General features: G+C 42.1%; 1 protein-coding gene across 1 annotated transcript in view; it reads left to right on the top strand.

Moving 5' to 3' along the window:
* The window catches only part of ITPRID2 (ITPR interacting domain containing 2), a 40,466-nt gene that overhangs the window by 8,087 nt on the left and 12,797 nt on the right, over nt 1–19,582 (top strand). Inside the window, exons 6-12 of the mRNA XM_054636124.2 lie at nt 1,304–1,340; nt 2,565–2,663; nt 3,119–3,327; nt 4,118–4,812; nt 8,408–8,480; nt 14,611–14,699; nt 17,811–19,034. Coding sequence (XP_054492099.2) covers nt 1,304–1,340; nt 2,565–2,663; nt 3,119–3,327; nt 4,118–4,812; nt 8,408–8,480; nt 14,611–14,699; nt 17,811–19,034 — 2,426 coding nt within the window. The remainder of the gene's footprint in view (nt 1–1,303; nt 1,341–2,564; nt 2,664–3,118; nt 3,328–4,117; nt 4,813–8,407; nt 8,481–14,610; nt 14,700–17,810; nt 19,035–19,582) is intronic.

Genomic DNA, 19,582 nt, shown 5'->3' with positions numbered 1-19,582 from the left:
TCTGCTGGGCTTTGCTTCCCATCCAAGAACAAGGGGACAACAGAGCTGCTTGGAGCAGGGCTGCGTGCCCTGCCAGACAGACAGCCCCTTTGAGGCTGGGATGAATGGCCTGCCCTTGTGCAGCCACGACTGCCGGAGTCCAGATGCAAGGCAGAGCCCTGTGTGAATGGTACAGAGGGCATTGGGCAGGACCTGTAACCCCAGCCCACTGCTGAGCTGGTTAAAACCCATGGTTCAGCTGTTCAGCTTAGTCACTGGATAATCCTTACAGATAGGCTTACCTTCCTATTATAGGCAAGAATATTGAAAAGAAGAGATGTGGGATCTGTGTTTTGCATATATTTCTTTGTGATGTCTCCAAAACAAAGAGGCTGAGAGGTTTCCATGTTTTACTCACGGCTGCTGACTTTACCCTGCTGGCACAGCAGGTCGAGATGCAGGGTTTTCCTGGCAGTGTGTGACATCACTCTTTTCATAGCTGATTCTGAGGGCTGCTATAACAGACCTGTGCTCCTCCCCTGTCTCCTGGGGCAAGTTGTTAATGCTGAGTTGCTTCTTTGGGGAACCCATTATTTAAGTCCGAAGTTCAGTTCTGAAAGAATAATGCTGCCTGGAATGTCCCCATATGATCCAGCTGTGGAAAGTGCTGACTTCCCTGTCAGCCTGGTGACCAGGTGTTTGGTACCTGGCAGACAGCCTCCCTCCTGAGGTTATCAACTCTGAGCCCTATCAACTATCCCTCCTGCCCTATCAATGTCTGCTGGCCCCATCAGCACCAGGGGCTTCACTGAGCTCTGGTCCAGCTCAGGCAGCCAGGGCCCTGCCCCACTTTGCTGATGAGAAGATGAACAAATAGTCTCAGCACCTGGCTGTGGGGCCAGCTGCCTTTCTTATATTCTTTCCTTTCTCACCTGGAGCAATCTTTGCATGCCTGCTTGTCCTCCTCCCCTTCCCACCCAGGAACAGCCCTGCAGCTGGTAATCATGTCTTCAGTCGCAAAGTAATAAATGGTTTATATAACAATTACCAGCTTATCGCAATTGAAATTTCAAGTAATGAGATTAATGACAGGATGTAAACCTGTGTCCATATGAGATATAATTTTAAACAGAGCTTTAATAAACCAGATCATTTTATATCAGCCATATACTAGAAACCCTTGACAATCATTTATATGGAAGAAGTAAAATCTGGTTTATGCAGGACTGTTGGTAAACATGCTCGCTGTCTGCTTCTTCGTACTGATTGTCAGAAGTGTAGTTCTGAAGAGGTCTGGATATAACTTCTTCTTCTTTCTCTACAGCTAATCAACTACGGAGTGATGCCCAAACAGAAACATGGTAAACATATTTTTTTGTGTTTGTTTACTTCAGAGGAATATTTATACTGAAGGGTGGGGGGGAGAATGGGCAGTGGAAGTCATGGGGGCTACCACAGAGCTAAAACTCCTCTGCTTGTGTCTGTTTACATGAGAGTGAAGGGGGTGATCCAGATAACACAGAAAGAGCCGTTAGGAGGTGCAGAAAAAAAAATTAAGATTTTGTGTTCTTTCAGCAGACCTGACAGATTTTGGAGTAGCAGGAGGAAAACAGAGAAATGACAAATCTTAGCAATGTAGCATGATTAACCTTCTTTGCCTCACTGGTTGCTCACTGTTTCAGAAATTTCAAGGGAAAATTAATTTTGCCTGTCACAGCAGACGTGTTTTGGGAGCAGGGAAAGAAGACTTTGAGAGAGGAGAGATGGTTAGAGCTTCTAAATAAAATGTGCTGAAACTAAAACCCCACTGAGACTTCAGTGGAATACTGCACAGACCCTGTGGAAAACATCCTCTCTATTCCTCCTGAGTTGAGCTCCATAAATAAATACACACTCTTAGGTGAATCGTCTGCCACCTTTGGTTTCTTGGTGGCTGTTCAGGGGGGGAACAGTTTGTTCTTCGGAGAGATTAACTGGAAAAGTATGTTTGAACCCAGGATACCATCTAATGCTCAGGCAGCTTCTCCAGATGCAGGAAAGAAATAGTTTGGGACTGGGAGAGAGACTGGCCAGCAGTGTGGGCTGCAGCTCGTCTTGCTTCATTTCCCCAGGAGCCTCTTCAGTGTCCCCAGCCAGATCTGGGCAGGTGGGACCTGGGGGGAGCAGGGTACCCAGGGTGTGGAGAGGGTGGCCCTGCATGGAGAGGTGGCCCTGCTGGAGGAGGCAGCGGCCCAGGGGAGGCAGGAAAAGGCAGGGCAAGGACAGCTCACCCGAGGCTGGGCTTCCTTACTGGAGGAGGGTGGAAACAGGGAGGGTGGGGCAGCAAGGGCAGATTGGGGGTTGTTTTCTCAGCTCGCATTTGCCTTCAAAGTCATACTGTCTTTGTACATTTTTACTGAGGTGGCCCAGGGTTTGCTTTTGTTTCTGTATTTCAATAAATGACATGGATAATATAAACCAGAGAACACTGAAGGGAAAAAGAGAAGTTCGGCAGTGCTGGCGGGTTAGCTCTCCAGTGAGACAGAGAATCAAGTCCCTGAACAGAAGAGGTTTATCACAGGGGTCCTCTCTGTTTGTGTTGACAGCAATGGTGTACTGGCAAAGGACAGGAGGCTGCAGTTCCATCAGAAGGGGAGAAGTATGAACTCCACGGGCTCTGGAAAAAGCAGCGCGACTGTTTCAAGGTAAAACTCTGCTTAAAATGTCTGTTCCTCAGTTCATGGACTTGACTTTATGTACCTTGCTGCATTTAGTAGCTGAGAAAGGGATTTTCATTTGGTTGCTTGGAAAACTTCTGTTTGTCTTTTGTTGTGGTTTTCAGTAAATGCTAACAAATGGACCTAAACATTAAAAATGCCTGAACTTTTAATGGCATTTTAAAATTTGGGCTTTGTAGTATAGGACTGATTTTAGAAATTACAGGATTGGATCTGTGATGTGTCTGGCCCAAAGGCTCTCATAATGAGAACGAAAACTTTTGATGCAGAGATCTCCACAATTATTTCCAAAACTAGTCTGAGCTGTAGGAGTCAAAAGTTCAATAAACCAAAGTGGTTACTGGGCTGAGTTAGCAGTTTGATAGAAGGGACTGGATCTTAAAAGGAGACATGTAGATGGTTAACATCTTTCATTTGTCTAGTGTTTCTGAATTACTGGAGCTTTATGAGGAAGATCCTGAAGAAGTGCTCTATAACCTTGGGTTTGGGAGAGATGAACCAGATATTGCTTCAAAAATTCCAGCGAGATTTTTTAATTCATCATCATTTGCCAGAGGGATAGATATCAAAGTGTTTTTGAATGCTCAAATACAGCGCATGGAAGTGGAAAACCCAAGTTTTGCTTTAACAAGTAAGTATGTTTTTGAAGCACAGTTTATGTATGAGTTTATTAACTCTGTAAACAACCCCAAAAGAGGTGTGTATCTAATAATCTGGCAAAACTCTGTTACAGCCTAAAGGCCAACATTCCATTCAGAATTCATAATAAAACTCTTGCTTGGTCTTAAATAGGCAAGAGGTGACCACCAGGGTGGTACTCCTTGGGGTGAGTGGAAGGATTTTAGTGAGGGAGGGAAATAAAAGGCATCCTCTAAGGTATGCTGCCTTCTAGTTTGTATCATTCTCATCTTTTCTTCTGGTGCAGCTTTAGAGCACTGAAACAAATAGCAATATCCTTCTGTTTCTGGTGTTCTTCAGTTGCTGGGTGGGATTTTTTTTCTGGGTGGCAGTGACCTATTTTTGTCATTGTTGAAATCTGGGGCAGTATTTCTATGGACTTGGACAACAGCTTTGTTGGAACAGTAATGAGCGCTGCTGAAATGAGGGCATAGCTGTCCTTTTGTAGTTGTAGCTGGAGAGAGCAATGTGAGTAACACTTCCTTTCTAGCATTTTGTAAATAAACTTGTGTCACACACACATCCCACTGATTTAATTTGGGAGAACTTTGCGTGCTGTTCTTGTGCATTTAGTAGAGATTTTTTTTTCCATAGTAGGGTATGACTTTCATCTTCCACGTCTAGGAAGTGTTCATTCAGCCTTAGAGGCACCTGATAAAAGTAGGAGGAGGTTTGTGGGGTTGGGCAGAGATTATGATCAAAATTCCCTCTTCAGATATGCCTTGTGTTTTATTCCTGTGCAGGTCGTTTTCGTCAGATTGAAGTGCTTACTACTGTGGCCAATGCTTTTTCTTCTTTGTATTCTCAAGTCTCTGGGACTCCTTTGCAGAAAATTGGTAGTATGAATTCAGTGTCTTCCAGCAAAGAGGCATCCAGCCCTCCCCCTTTGAATCGCAGCAACACAGCCAGTCGGTTAATGAAGACCTTGTCAAAACTCAATCTGTGTGGCACACAGCAAGCTGATGGCAGCGGCTCCTCAAGTCCCTCGCCTGTTGAAAAAGGGAAAAGTCCAGCTGAAGTAGGGAGTGAGGAGAATGATGTTAAAAATGAATCTAAATTGCCAAAATATCCTAAAAAGAAAGACTGTCCCTCTTCTTTGGCTCCTGTAAAGGAGGAGATAGCCGGCAGTCAGACAAAGGCTGCAAGCGCAGAGAGACCCACGCACCTCCCTGCTCTGGCTGACGGGACACAGGAGGGTTCTGTGCCTCCAGCAGACGGGCAGGGTGGCAGGCTGGCAAGTGCCCAGGATAGACCATGCGAGGAACCCGGGCTTTTGGACTCGCCAGGCCTCAGCAGCAGCTCCAGCACCTCCGACAGCAGTGTCCTGACACAGAGACTGTGCACGGCATCGCCGGCGAGAGACCCCTGCGCTCCCCTCGCAAACCCGTCCGTCGTGAACCTAATGCTGCAGCAGAAGGACTCCTTTGAGATGGAGGAGGTGGGTGAAGATCCATGACTTTATTTGTGCTTACAGTTTACATAACTCCCTGTCTGCCAGCACAGGAATGTTCCCTCCTGTGCAGTTGACAGTGTTTTCTCCAGGAATACTTGAAATTCTCTGTGTTGCGCTTTCCCAGCAGTTGCAGGCTGCTGTAATTGATCCTCTTAATGAGGTAACTTGGTGCTGTTGCTGCTGTTGTTCCTAAGTCACTGGGAAAGTTCTCATTCTTTTTTTTTTAAATCAAATTCATGTAATTGCTATCACTGGCATAACTCAAGGGAAGGTTTCCCTGTGTAAGTAAATCTAGGTTAGGCTTTGTACGCAGCAAAACTTCGTGTTTAGTTTTTACTTTACTTAAATTGTTAACTAGAAATCATTACTTTTGTTGCCTAGAAGTAAATTCAATTTATTAATTGATATTTATTAAAGATAAATTCGTGAATAAAGCAAGAGTTTCGTTGCAGTGAAACAGAGGAGGGACTTTCATGTAGCGTGAGGTGCTCATCTTGTGCAACTTTCAGTTTTGATTACAATCTACTCTAAGTTGATTTATTTGTTCTCTGGAAATTAGCACATTGAAGGTCGCTGTGACATGACTTTTGGCAAGACTTAATTACAAAGTTTGTGCTAGTTGTCTTTTAACATCTTCATATATGCAGATATCCATTTTCATATTGATAATTGTCCCAAAGGAATTTTAATTCCCAGGTTCCTGTAAGTGATTTGTTTATTGGGCTAGTAAGCATACAGCCTACTAATTCAAGAATGCAATTTTTGTATAGACTTGCTGCTCAAATTGTAAGAACTGTCTCAATATTCTTAAATGAGTAGACGCTTTTGTGGACACATTTCAATGTGAAAAGTTCAGCAGTTAAGTTTTTTGTCTGTGTGAAATAGATACATAAAACGAAAGATACTGTGATTTCATCGGTGAAATGTAGAAAGCAAGTGAATAGAAAAACCACAGAATTTTACAGTGAATGATGAAGTGATGATTTAGAAGATACTGTGTCTAGTGTCATATTGTCATGACAAGCTCTTCTAGATCAACTGATGATGTAGCTAAAGGTAATCATTAAGCAAAAAACAAAAAGGTATTCAAGCCTCTTGTGCTTCCTAGCACTTGTTTATTCCAGTGTGTCCTACCCACATGTTGGGTGGCCATCTACTGAACCAGAACAAAGGACTAGTCCAGTTTAGAGGGGAAAAAGAAACTCAGTGTATTTTGATTTATTTCTTTTTCCTGGCTTAGTTTTCAGCCAGATAATTTTCTTGATACAGCTTGTTGTGTAGCTACAAAAATGTTTGCATTGGCACAATTGGGTGGGACTGAGCAGCAATGCATTTTGCCATATATTTCAGAGGAGAAATCCATTTTTGGTTCCCTTGGGCAAAACTGAAACAATTAATGTATTTTATATACATGTATATACATGTGTTTATATTAAAAAGAGGTGTGGAATTTTCCTTCAGAGTAAGCTGGCTGGAAAGACTTGCTGAATTCTGCTCAAGTGTGATGTGTTTGCAGAGTTTTGGTTGCACACTTTGTGCAGGGATGCCAGGCATAAACACAGCTGTTTTGGCAAGACAGCATATGATGTGGGATGGGATTTTGGTGGATTTTTTGTTTATGCAATATAGTATATACTTATCAACTGCCTACAGATCCCTGGGAGGGAGGGATTCAGTTTTGCTGAAGACATTTTAGAACAATTCCTGGCAGTGGGATTTTATTTTTGTGCGTCTCTAAGCAGGTTGTAATGAACAATAAACTGTATTAGAAACAGTGACAGTAACTCCTCCCCCTGTTTTCCTAGCTTGGCATGGAGTGCATTCTTATGCATAAGAAAGATGACAGATATATCAAGGAAGTTCTTTCCCAGGCTTACAAATGCCTTGGAGGTTTGCGTGCCCTTCGGAAGTCTGTGGCTGTGAAGATAGCTAGTGTGGCAGTGAGTCAGGACAGGATTTCCCCCAAACACCCACTCCTGAGGTGGCCAATGACAGTCCTGAAGGTCACTTACCAGCAGGAATATTGGCTGGAGGGATGGGGAAGGAGCTTCTGTGTGCTCGAGAAGCTGCAACGTGCTGCAGACACGGTTGGAATGCTGTCTCCCAGCCAAGGACAGGAGGTGGATGGTATTTAAATGAGAAGAGGCTTAGCTTTTGGAAGGCTGCAAATTTAGCCATCAGAAACTGGGAGGTTTGAGAGAATCAAGACATCTTCCTGGAAGGCCAGTTTTATTAAAGTGTCTGTAAGATTACTTGTTGTTCTTTGTTAAAATAAAAAAACCAAACAAATTTTTTCCTAATCTTAAATGGTGAGCTCCTTCTATGCTCCGCTGCATTTGGATGAAATAAGGATTTACCTCTTTGGTACAGCCTTCATCTCCTAAAAGAACAGAAGCCACTAGGTTTATTGTGTAAAAGTAATGCTGCTCACTTATTAATGGTGAAAAGTTCAGGCCAAATACTCCTCAAAACCTTTGTAACTAAGAAAATGCACCCTTGTGACTGTTATACACATGAGATCAATGCAAATATAACCTCTTTTTTAGCCAAATACTAATTTTGGCTTATCAACATCAGTATCTTGATTTTTACATTTTTACGTTTATAAAAAATTGAGATAAATTCATTGCATGATAATTTTGAAACTGGGCTGGCAGCCCATTAGAGGGAAGGGTTGGGGAGAGTTGGACAGGGGGGGTGTGCATGTAGACTTGCGTGTGATCCATTAGGATTTTTTCTGGATCACATGCAAAAAGAGAGAACATATTCTAGGGTTTGAACCAAACAAAGGCTTCCCTGTTGAGATTTTAGGCATATTGTTTTCATTGTTTGAACATTTGCCTGAGAACTGCTTTCTTAATAAGACTGTGTTTCACAAAGTTACTGAGTGAAAGGATTCATTTTTATGTAGTTTTACATTTCCCAGTTGAAACGTGCATGGATCTGAATATATTATCTTCCTTTTCTGTGCTGAAAGACATAGCAATTATTTCCATGAGTAGTGGAATGGTGAAGTCTGGAGTAGGTTCTGGCTGGGTCTGGGTCCTTCTGCTGGAGGTTTGGTGGCTTGTAGAAAATAGTTGGTAGGGCAGCAGATGACAGTCCATGACTGCTAACCTCCTGATACATTTTTTAAAATGTATTGTACTTGTTCTTTATATTCAAATGAAGGGCCAAGAGTTCTGACTGGAAAAAGACAGTAGTGTAAAGGTGGTCAGAGGTGTTTTCACACAGTAATTTTAGTGTTTTGTCAAAGAGGAACTGAGAGCTCTGTGTTGTCACAGGATGTGATTTCCAGGTCTTTTTGCGTGCAGAGGGTAACCAGGGGGAGGTCTGTGCTCTGCATGGGAGGTGCTGCCCAAGGATCACTGTTCTCCTCCAGGAGCATTGCTGAATGCCTGGTGAAAGGTGGTTCAAGGAGATCACAATTTGCTCCTTCCACCAGTATAGGTTGTTCAATTGGAGGAAAAAGCCACCAAAACCTCCTCCTGCGTGTGCAGTGTGTATAGCTTAGGCATTCCTAAGTACAGGAATATATTCTGGTTGGCCTGACAAAATATTCATCTCCTCTTCCTGATAGATCCAGAGTACAGAGGGGGATCTACCTCACGTTTCAGCTACACATCAGCTAGCAGTGACCAAGTCAAGGAAAGGTGAGTAGACTTCAGCTTCTGTGAGGACAGCAGACTGCTGAGTGTCCTTCCATCTCTGAAAGGCTGATTCAGATATTTTAAGCTTCTAAAGTTTGTTTTCTCTCTAGAAATAAAAAAGACCTGGGTTTTTTTTTTAGCTAAATCACAGAACATTACTACAAAGTGGCAACCAAATTACAGGCAAGACAACAGCCCTATAACCTCACTGGCTGTTTTCACTTTTGTGTAATTGATGGTAGTTCTGACGGCCTGAAATGTTAATTCAGATTGTGTGGGATTTTTTTTTTTTTTCCTTAGTAGATCCTGTAATTTAAGATACCCATTTAAACTGAAATTACATTGTTTTAAACCTAAATTGCATGATACATGCAGCTTTTTCCTATGCACTACTGCTCTGTCTGCAGGCTGCTTGCACCGAAAACTAGTGTCTCTACACCCACGTGGAAACTATAGTCCCTCACATGGAGAACACTGTGCACTGGCTGTTGGGGTTCACTTCATTTGTGCTTTTGTCTCAAAGTCTTACTTATGTGTTTTATGGCTTGGCAGAGGGATAAAGATGATTTTTAAGTTTATTTTGTGATTGTTACTTTGCCCAGTGTGGGCAAGTGAAGTTCATTCTCTAGCTGATACATTTAATTAAAGAGGAACTAGAGCTTGTTGCACTTAGGGAGGTGCTTAGATGCGTGCAATTTCTTGGTGAAACATGAATAGCATCTCTAGATACTTAAGAGAGGCAGAAAAACCTGTCTAAAGAAACACAGATCATCTTATTTGCATTTGCACAAATGAATTGACAGTCGTATGACCTGTCAGCTGAATTGCATGAATGTGCTTGAGAGTGCCCTGGACTAAGTGTGGGAGAGTAATGCCTGGTTATTGGTGATAGCTTGTGCTACTTGTTCATCAGTGTTCTGCAGAACACAGCCTGGTGCTCACTAAGCTTCCTCTGGTACAAGCATAGGCCACTAAGGATTGCCAGAAACTGAATCTCTGACTGTTCCTAGTACTTCCTCCTTGCATACTTCCTCCTTCCTCCACCTGCTTTACATGACTACATGAAAAGTGCAGTTTTTATAGGGCAGGTCTCCTGTTGGCTGGCCTCTCCAGCTTCAGGGAGAGCTTTTCAGAGAAAACTAAGTTAAGGAACTGGGAGCTGCAGTTAGGGAGGAGACAAAATAATTTTTTTCATCTTTTCTGCTCCCAGTAGTTATTTTACCCTCTTCTTCCACCACACAAGAAAAAAAAGTGAGATAGTCCTGTGTGTACTTGCTGAAAGCTACCAACAGTTTTAGCAATAGGACTTCAGTCTGACTGAAGCAGGCCCAGGTCATGTTTCCCAGGCACTATGTCTCTCCTATTTCTGAATACACTTCACACAGATTAGTGGTGACACTTTATTATCAGGTAGGCATTGCCTAGAGTTTTCTATGACTTATCTGACAAAGGGTATCACTACCTGAACATTTGCTGAAAGTTAGTCCGAGACCAGCATTTTATTTCACCTGGGAGATGCAAAAAATTTAGGACTTTGTTCTCTGTGGATTTCAGTCGAGTTGCTAAGAGGGTGAACATTGATGGAGAACTTACCCAAAATGTAGAAAAACTGTAGCCAACTTTTTTTTTTGCAAGTTGTCCAACATGAGACAACATGGAGCCCTTTCAGTCTGCTTTCTCAGAGGGTGGATGTTCACCAAGTTAGAAGGCATACGAAATTAGTGGTCACTTACTAAAAATTCTGGCCATTGTGTCTGAATGTGAAATTCCACTCTTGCTAGCAATCTCACGAGGTGGGATCAGCATGAAATTCAACGACAGATCCTCTGTTGCAGTGTGATTTCAGTTGACAATCCTTACACAAACCCACTTTTTTCAGTGGCTTTTTCTCTGTGGTGCGTAAGCACACATAAAGATTTGTTCCAGATGAATAGTTCCCTTGAAGGAATACTTCTGTACTTCTTTTTTTATGTGGTGGTATTTCTTTGTCAATTAGTAGGGCTGGTGTTCTTTGGTACAGATTATTAGAAACCTTGCAGTGTCATTTTACATCTGCACAGAGGGCTATGGGTGCTTTCTCTGAAATTTACAGTGGTTTGTAAGGCATATTAAGAGGGCTTTTAATAAGAAGTGAACTATTCAAATAAAAAGATACTCTCTTTTCTTACTGAAATAGTCTGGCTGACTGTTGACTATTATGGTTGAACAACACAGTCTACTGCTGTTTAGACTCCTAACTAAAGCATGTTTCTTGTCTCAGTTGTTTTAGGAACACAAGAATTAAAAGCTTCAGCTAGTTTGCAAACACACAGCACTGCTAAATGTCCACTATAAAAAAAGCGTATTGCAGAGTTATCTGGTAGAAAGGTTTGTTAGTGCAAAACAAAAATTCTTACTGACATATCATACAGCAGCACCTTCCATTCAAAAAAAATGCCCCAAAAGCAAGACAAATACAGGTACAATGCCTAGAGGAAAAAGCATTCTCAAGACACTGCAAATCATGAATGTCTGGTTGTTGGCATCAACATGGCTCTGTGAAATTTTGAGTAGCCACAGACCTGTTTCTTTTAAGGCATTAAGGTTATTGGTTTTGCTAGTTTAATCCTTGAAAGGGAAGAAAGCACATCATCAGCACTTCCTGTCCTTAATATGTTATTGTATTTATAGCTCTCTGTGGGTGCAGCTCCACAGGAGATTGGAGATGGGGGAGTGAGAAGAAAACATCTGGAACAGATTTAGAATTTGTGGGAGTCTGTGCTTCTCTGTCCAGAAGCAAGGAAATCCCCAGGGACTCAGAGAGTTTTTGCAGCAGGGCTCCCTATTGGGCTGGTTTTGTTGGTGCTCGGGTGCATGGTGTGATCAGTATGCAAAGGGACAACTGATATTTAAGCCCATAATGAAATACCTCATTGTTAAGTTGGGAATGTTAATTTAAAGTTTATCTTATAAAATACAAAGTGCATTTGAACTTTTCCAATAGCGCAGGTACAAGAAAAAAATGTTAAAACTTTATGGACGGTTTCCACATACTTCTTCACCTCTTCTATGTGAGCAGTTGAGTGACACAGAAGAGGTGACACTGACACTGGTAGCTCATTATTATGTTACAATAAATGAACTAATCATTTCCCTGTCAGGGATGCTCTGCTGAATCTGCTCTCACGTTTTGTAAACCCCAGACTTGATTCATCATCATGTGTTCTTTGTTTAGAACATTTTCAGTTTATTTAGATTATTTATGAATACACAATTTTTAACATATATTCAGTGCCCAAATATACTTTTTATATATATATAGTTTAAAACAATAATCCAGTAAACCTTTTTATTTGTGCTCTGGTAAACTGCTGGGATGGGAGTTTGATTGTTCCTGCTGGTTTTGTTTGTTGTAGCTGGTTCCTTCTTCCTTCTTCCACTTTAGTTATTATCCTGCCCCTGGCCTCCTCCCAGTAGTTCAGAAGATTTCCTCTGTGTAGGGTTGACAGTAGCTTTGAGTAGCAGAGTCAGTGTTGTGCAGTGGTACCTTTTTGTAGAAGGTATATTTTCCTTCCTGGGGTTGCACAGGATAAGGGATGATCCCAGCCTGGTCCCTATAAACCAACCTTTGGTGCTGAGTTTTCTGCACTCAGGGTGAAGAGAGAGGACCCATCACAAACTCCCTGTCTTAAGATTCTCCTTTGCCAGGAGGCCCTTTAGTCAAGAGCCAAATGTAACTCTGTAGCTTTTTTTGAAGTGTTTTCCTATTTTCTCCTTGTTTGCTTGAATCTGAGAGCTATCCAGGTGCTGTAGAGCAGGCTACATAGCTGGATCAGTCTTGTCAAGAGGGTGGATACCATTATGTACCTATATATCCCAGCATACTAGTTGGTATTACCAGTCTTTACAGAACCAACCTTGTCATTTCACTACTGATTCAGTAGAGATTCCAACTCTATAAAATTTTTTACTGCATTTACATCATGGTGGTCTTGTGGAGAACCCTAAGAACTTGCAAAGGACCAGGGTAAGGTGTGGTAGCAGATGACTACTCAGAAAACATCTTTTCTGATTTGCTTTAAAATGTTAAAAAATCCTAGCAGCTCTGTAGCACAGAAAGCAAGGGATAACTGTGTAAAGGGGATGGGTCTCCTTAGGTTGAACCAAGGCAGTTTGAATCTGTTCATACTGTGCCAGTCACTTGCCATGGATAAGCCATGAGGCTGGTGTGAATGAATGACTGCCTGCTCTAGGCTGATCCCTTGCCTGGTGGTATCTGTCCTGTGAGGCTGTCACAGCATGTCCATAAATAACCAATGCTATAGAAAATTATCTGAAAGACTCATTTTAACTTCAGTACTGTGTTACTGAGAAGCCTAAGAATTGATTTCAAAAAACATATAGATGTAATTTTCCTTTCTATAGCTGAAAAGGAAATACTGACTGAGAAGGAAGCAGAAGGGCAGGTCAGTGTTCTATTGAACAGTAATGAAGTTCATGGACATGCACTGGTGAATTGCTTTATCTGAACTAATTGGGATCTCTTCCCTATGAGAGGCTAAGGCTTTCACCAGTAGTGGTTTATTTTTTTTCCTCTTCTATTAAAATTCACCAGATAAGAAAAGAGACAGAGGAGGCTGCATGTCTGGCAACAAATTTAGATAACTATTCACCATGAAGAAGGTAACAGCTTCCCCCCAGCTTCAGCTGTAGTGGCAAGCTGTTCATGGCATGCTCTTTCAGCTGTATTAAGTGAATTAGTCAGTTAATAAGATCCAGTTCTCAGGGAAGTAATTTCCATTGTCCTTACTGGGAGTTGGGTGGGGATGTCTGTCTTGAGGTAGAAAAGTTGTTTGTCATCGCAGGATATTGTGGCTACCATGATAACAGAGCAGCAGCACGATTTGAAAGGCACTCCCTAAAAGCTGTGTGACATCACTGATACAGAAGCTTAGTGGGCAGTTTGCCTCTACTGGTGTTCACAGGCTGTTGCAGGCTCTTACTTATTTCTGTGTTAGTAAAATGTTTATCAAAATTAATACTAAAAAATTAGTTATGAATATCCAACAGTTTTCATAATGCATGCCACTGCATTGTGCTGTGAACTGGGATTAATTATATGACTACATTTAACTGGGACAAAATTCTGCATTGAGCCTTTGAGGAGACAGCAGCAAGCTCTTGCCTAAAGCTCCAGAGGAGAAAATGGCAGGGGCCTGGGGCTACAGGCCACTGTAGTTCCCATCTCCAAGATTTTATACTTCTGCTGAGATCTAAAGGTGAGATAAGGTTGCTGCCCACCTCAGGCTGGGCAAAATGTTTCTGGTGCCATAAGGTGAACATTGCACTTGGTGGGTGCTTCCTGTGTCCAGTCAGGAGAAATATACTTGCAATAGTGTGCTGCAGAGCTTGCTGAGATCTCCCTGCAAAGCTGCTTAGTGAGTGCAGTGCTTGCACCAGAGGAAATCACTCCTGGGAAGCACTTAGGGTTTTAGAGCCTCTTTAGGCTATTTTAATGCTTACCTAATGAGAGTAGAAAGGAACAAGCAGGAGGATCTTATCTCTGGTGTATAAAATGAGCACTGGGAATGTGCTTTGGCAGATTGCCCATTGATGTGTAAGGGATGTTTTGCATTTGTCTACTAACCCAGTGGAGGATCCTCTCTAGCAGTTGGCAGAGCCTTCCACATGGCCCTCTCTGCCCATGTGATGCTGTCCTTTTGGGTGTGTGGGGTGGTGTAGGCTGGTAGGAGACCAGTGATCTTCAGTATCTCCATGATCAGGAGAGGTGTCAAATCTGTACTTTTCAACACAAAAGCAACTCTTCCACTGCCTGTGAATTAATCAGTGATGCAGTTTTGTGAAAGGAGAACTCCAACAGTGGCAAAATCTGCAGAGGTTTTTTTCCACAGCATAGGAAGGAAAAACGTAAAAAAAGGTTGCTTGAAGTTTCACAAGTAGGGCTTTGGGTGAGATTTTGTTTGAAACAAACAAGTTGTTTCTCTGTTTCATTCAAAGTGGAACCTGAAAAGCAATTGTATTACCCATTTCATGGTTTTTTGCTGTAAAAGGAAAGCTTGTATTGAATGGGATTGGTCTTGAAAGGCCATGATTTGTAAAGTAATTACAGTTGGGTTTTGGTTGTTTCAAACAGATCAGCTCTTAAGGACAGCAAGTCAGCACTCTGACAGCAGTGGCTTTGCTGAGGACTCTACAGACTGTTCTCCATTCAGTCAGCTTCAGGTAAGGTTTCATCCTGTGGCTGAAATACTCCTGATTAGTGTGAAACAGGGGAGGGTAGGAGGGATGTTGATGTTGGACTGTTACTGTGACTGTCAGTCTAGATCTATAAAATCATAGTTTTCAGAGCTGGAACTGCCAAGTCCCTGTGTTCAGATTTGAAAGCCTTTCTGGTAGGTTAATCTGGGTAGACTTGGGACTGGAATAAGATCTAAATTCAGTATGTTCTGTTTGCTGTTACTGGCATATCTTTTCTCACTGTTGATTCCTCTCAGTAGTGGGTAGAGATTAAGGTCTTGAAAGATTATAGCTATTCTGCTGATTATTTAATTTTTTAATCATTTTTGCCTTCCCACTGCCCATGTTCTTCTCTCCCCCGCCCCGTGCATTTTTTCTTTTTTTTTCTTTTTTTTCTTTTTTTTTTTCTTTTTTTTCTTTTTTTTTTCTTTTTTTCTTTTTTTTTCTTTTTTTTTTCTTTTTTTTTTTTAATTACCAACTGACAGAAAATGAAAACAATTTCACACTAGCTTTACTGTGATAGTCTAACTTTACTGAAGATAGACTAACTTTAGTTATCTTGACCTTCGATGCTCTTTCTTGTTCCAGTTTCTTTGATCTTAGTCCCAGAAATTGCTGTGATGCTGACCAGAGACCTCATGTTTTAGGGAAAGCTTTTGTTCCAGCCTGGTGTTTAGGTGTGTGCTCAATACACATGCTTGCACAGCATTGTGTCTGATATTTTGGAGAGCTGTTCTCCTGGTTCTTCTAAAACATTCACACAGTAATAGCCATGATTTGATTGGCCTGTCAGTCAGCCAGACAAAAGCCTTGAATTGGATCCTGTTCTCAAGGCCAGCTGTTCCTGAGACCTAGACCACAGCCCAAATGAATAAATGGGATTCTGGGTATCTCCAGCAATTTCATCTCTATAGCTTGTATCTGCTGAACTGTTTCTTACGCTACCATGTGTTTCTCCCTTGTGGCACACCAAGCATTTTAAAAGCTGTTTGGCAGTTACTAGGAAGAGGTTTTTACCCTCTTTATCCATCAATGTTGCTTTTTCATTTTGGTTCTGGAATTCTGGGTTTTCTGATTTAGTAGTTCTTCAACTGAGTACCAAAATAAAAGCCGAGACAGTGTTAGTCTTTGTCTCCCCTAAACATCAGCTTAATGCTTTCCAAGAGCAAGAAAGGGAGTAATACTGAATAAAGGGAAAATGATCTTGAGTTCCTGCAAAGAGCATGATCATCTGACATACTTATTCAGCTCTCTACAGAGCTGTGAATGCACTGAAGTTGACAGGCATGTTAGAAGGTGACTCAGAGAAGAGTTGGTCACTCTTGATTTTTATGTTGGTTGCAACCTGATTAAGAGCCCACTAAAAGTATGTTGCAGCTAAGTACCCTTTCACTGGAATATTGCTGGAGTTTATCTGTGTTGGCTGTAAAGAGAAGAGATTTCTGTTTTCTGTTCTGCTGTTTTGAAAAGGTATGTTGAGGCTGCATGAGGTTTGTGCCATGGAGTTGCTAGGCTCTCCTCTGCCACCTTTACTCCTTAATTCTGACCAAGTGCTGAGCTGAATTCAGAAAATATGGGTGAATGATGCAGCTAGGGGAAATGAGAACTTGGCAGCTGGAGAAGAGAATCTATGAAAAGAGGAAGGGGATACAGAGGAGTATATATTGTTTCTTAAAAGTATGGTAATTTAGTGCCATCTACTGTTAAATTATTGACTCTAGCACCCATAGCCTTCCTCTGAAACTCAGGAGAGAACTCAAAATTTGAACCGTATTGCCTTTCATCTCTGAACTTCCATAATTAAGATTTCTGAGGGAGATTTTGATATTGAGATAGGGTATTCTGCAGAGGGGTTTTCTGTTACCAAAGAAGCCAGAATTCTCTATCCAAGTTCTTATGCTTTACTCATAGTTGAACATTGTGATGGAGGATTAGGACACAGATAGACACACATGTAGCCCGTATGATTTCACCTAAACATTATAATCTTTTGCTCATTTAGTACCTTTAACTTGAAAACTTGTGCACATTCTTTCACAATAATTTGTGGCTGTGCTAGTGAGTGCAGTGTTAGGTATGTACTTGTGAAGATGACATTCATGGCTGAAATCTTCTAGATGGTTGGAGAAGGAACTATTGCCTGACAAATATAATCTCTTTAGAAGGAACTAATAATTAATATCCTAATGGCAGCAAGAACTGCAGAAAGTAGAGGTGGGAAAATTTCTAGTTCATGGTTCATGCATCAACTATGGTAAATTTCCAAGAGTGTACTTTATACCACATATTCTTAGTGAAATATCTTGTAAATACAGCAGTCAGCCAGGCTAGCTTCAAGAATATGCTTTGCAATGAACAGAGCTCTTCTTTTTTCTTTTCTCTTAAATGCTTTTCCTGCCATTTGTTACCTATTAAATTAGCAACTCCCTCATTTATGTGCTCTGTTTTAAACTGTTATTTAGAATGAAAAGGGGAAGAAGTATCAGGAGAGATGTGGTCTGCAACTGAGATTAACATCCTGATGTGATATTCTCAGTCTTCAATGATTTTTTATTTAAACAGGCTTAGTTTATGGGCAGACTGCCTTTCCCATTCTTGGTGTTGTCCTGTAACACAGCTTCAATACAGTCTGCAGTTCTCCTCAGTTCTCTGTATACATTTCCTAATGCTACCCTTCATTTCACTGTTGTGAACCTTTATAAATGGGAAATGCTTTGTACCATGACCCTGCTACCTGTTTGTCATCACTACCTAAAGTACTAGCATTGTATTCTTTTGCTCTTACACTTTTGCAACTTCTATTCTTCTTACAATATTGAATTTATTGTCAAATCAAAGGAATGTGTGAAGAATTTTTTCTTTAGAAAAATAAAAACCTGCTTTTGGTGCCATACTTCACTGTACTCCTAATGTATCTGATACTACGGTTTCTTTGTTCTCCTTCACCGTTTTTCTTGCACACTAAGTGCATTATTCTTTCTGCTCCCCACCCCAATGCCCTGTGAAGGTGTTCTTGGACTGTTGGCCTGACTCCTGAGAAGGCAGTAGTTGAGTGTCCAGTACATTCACTCCTTTGCTGTCTCATATCTTTCCTAGGTTCAGGAGTCTTTGCAGGGCATGGGAAGCAGTGCTGACAGCTGTGACAGTGAAACAACCGTGACATCGCACAGTGAAGAACAGAAGACACCGATAGCCAAGGAACTGCCCTGTTTTGATAAGTTTGAGGAGGAGGAGGAGGAAGATGATGAGGAGGAGGATTATGATGATGATGAAGAGGATATTATCTCTCAAGTAGAGAGACGAAAGGCGGGGGCATCTTCTGATAGCAGAAGGACTGAAGACAGAAAAATTAGTGACTGTAAAACTGAACAAAATCAAGGACAAGAAAGCAAGTCATCTCATATATCAGAGACAGTCCAAGGAGAGGTCAGCTCTAAAGAGGAAGACATTTCCAGTGAGCAAAAAGAGTCAGACCTGCTGGAGGAAGGCAGTGTGTTTGAGTTTCCTCAGTATCACACGCACCATATCCTCAAGTCGATGCAGTCTCTGGAAGGTGATGGCTCCTCCACATCATCTGTGGACAGAGTTCAGGTTGCCTTGCAAAGAGCTGAGATGAGGATCATCAACTCACCTGATTCCAAGGCCAGGTGCCATCTGCTTAAGTCGAAAGATCTTCTGAGGAAGCAGAGACTCTGGTTTGCTGAATCGGGCTATCCTCTAAGGCGGTCTCAGTCTCTCCCAACTGCATTGCTGAATCCAGTGAAAGTGGTGTCCTCTGTGAATGTTCAGTTAACTCCAGGAAAAGAGACTCTCTGCAGTCCTCCTTCTTTCACCTACAAGTACACACAAGTGGAGGAGGACAAGGAAGCAGCATCTGAGAATGACAGAAGTGAGGAGGAGGCAGCCTCCAGCCATCCTGTGTGCAAATCCACACTGTTTATTGCGCCTTCGTCCTCCAAGAAAGAGGTGCCCCAGGCAGGGCCCAGCAGGCTGTCTGAGGAGCTCAGTCCCACCAGGGTACAGAGCTGCCCCCTGCACATGCCAGCAGCCATGTCCCGGTCCACGTGCTCCCTCCATTCCCTCCCCACGGAGTGGCAGGACAGGCCGCTGTGCGAGCACATGAGGACGCTCAGCACCCACAGTGTCCCAAGCATCTCTGGCTCTTCCTTCAATGCCATGCTTTCCCCCTTCAGCTGCCCCTTCTTTCCAAGGCATGGAGTTCCTCATCGTCCTCCTGCCATGAACCCACCCTCCACTGTGGAGATGCAGCTCCGCAGGGTCCTCCATGACATCCGAAACTCTCTGCAGAACCTCTCGCAGGTAAGAGGAAGCTTGGTTTTGCCCCTGGACAAAGGGTCTCCTTATTTTATCCTTACCAAACCAAGGTGATAACCTCAATATTCCTTTGAGTAGTTCAACAGATCAGGAAAAAAAAAAAGAAAAAAAAAGATATTTTGTTCAAATCTGATTTACTGTTGTTTTAGGAGCTTCTGTTTAAACAGGCAAGTTGGAAGAGTTCAAAGGTGACAGTTTTAGGTTAGATATTAGGAAAAAGTTTTCCACCCAGAGGGTGGTTGGGCACTGGAACAGGCTCCCCACAGAAGTCACAGCAGCAAGCCTGATAGAGTTCAGGAAGCATTTGGGCAATGCTCTCAGGCACATGATATGACTCTTGGGGCTGTCCTGTGCAGGGCCAGGAGTTGGACTTTGATGACCCTTGTGGGTCCCTTCCAATCAATATACTCTGTGATTCTGTAATCATCTTTTCAGTGCTCCACTTTTTTTGCATTTAGTGTTTTCTTGTTCCAGTTGATCCAGAGTGATTTTTTTTTTCCCAGTATTTTTTATTTTTTAGCTTTTATGGATAT

The sequence above is a fragment of the Agelaius phoeniceus genome, chromosome 7 (genome assembly GCF_051311805.1).
Source record: "Agelaius phoeniceus isolate bAgePho1 chromosome 7, bAgePho1.hap1, whole genome shotgun sequence".
NCBI classification, from domain to species: domain Eukaryota; kingdom Metazoa; phylum Chordata; class Aves; order Passeriformes; family Icteridae; genus Agelaius; species Agelaius phoeniceus.
The sequence above is the reverse complement of the archived record's forward strand: the minus strand, read 5'-3'. Positions and strand labels throughout refer to the sequence as shown.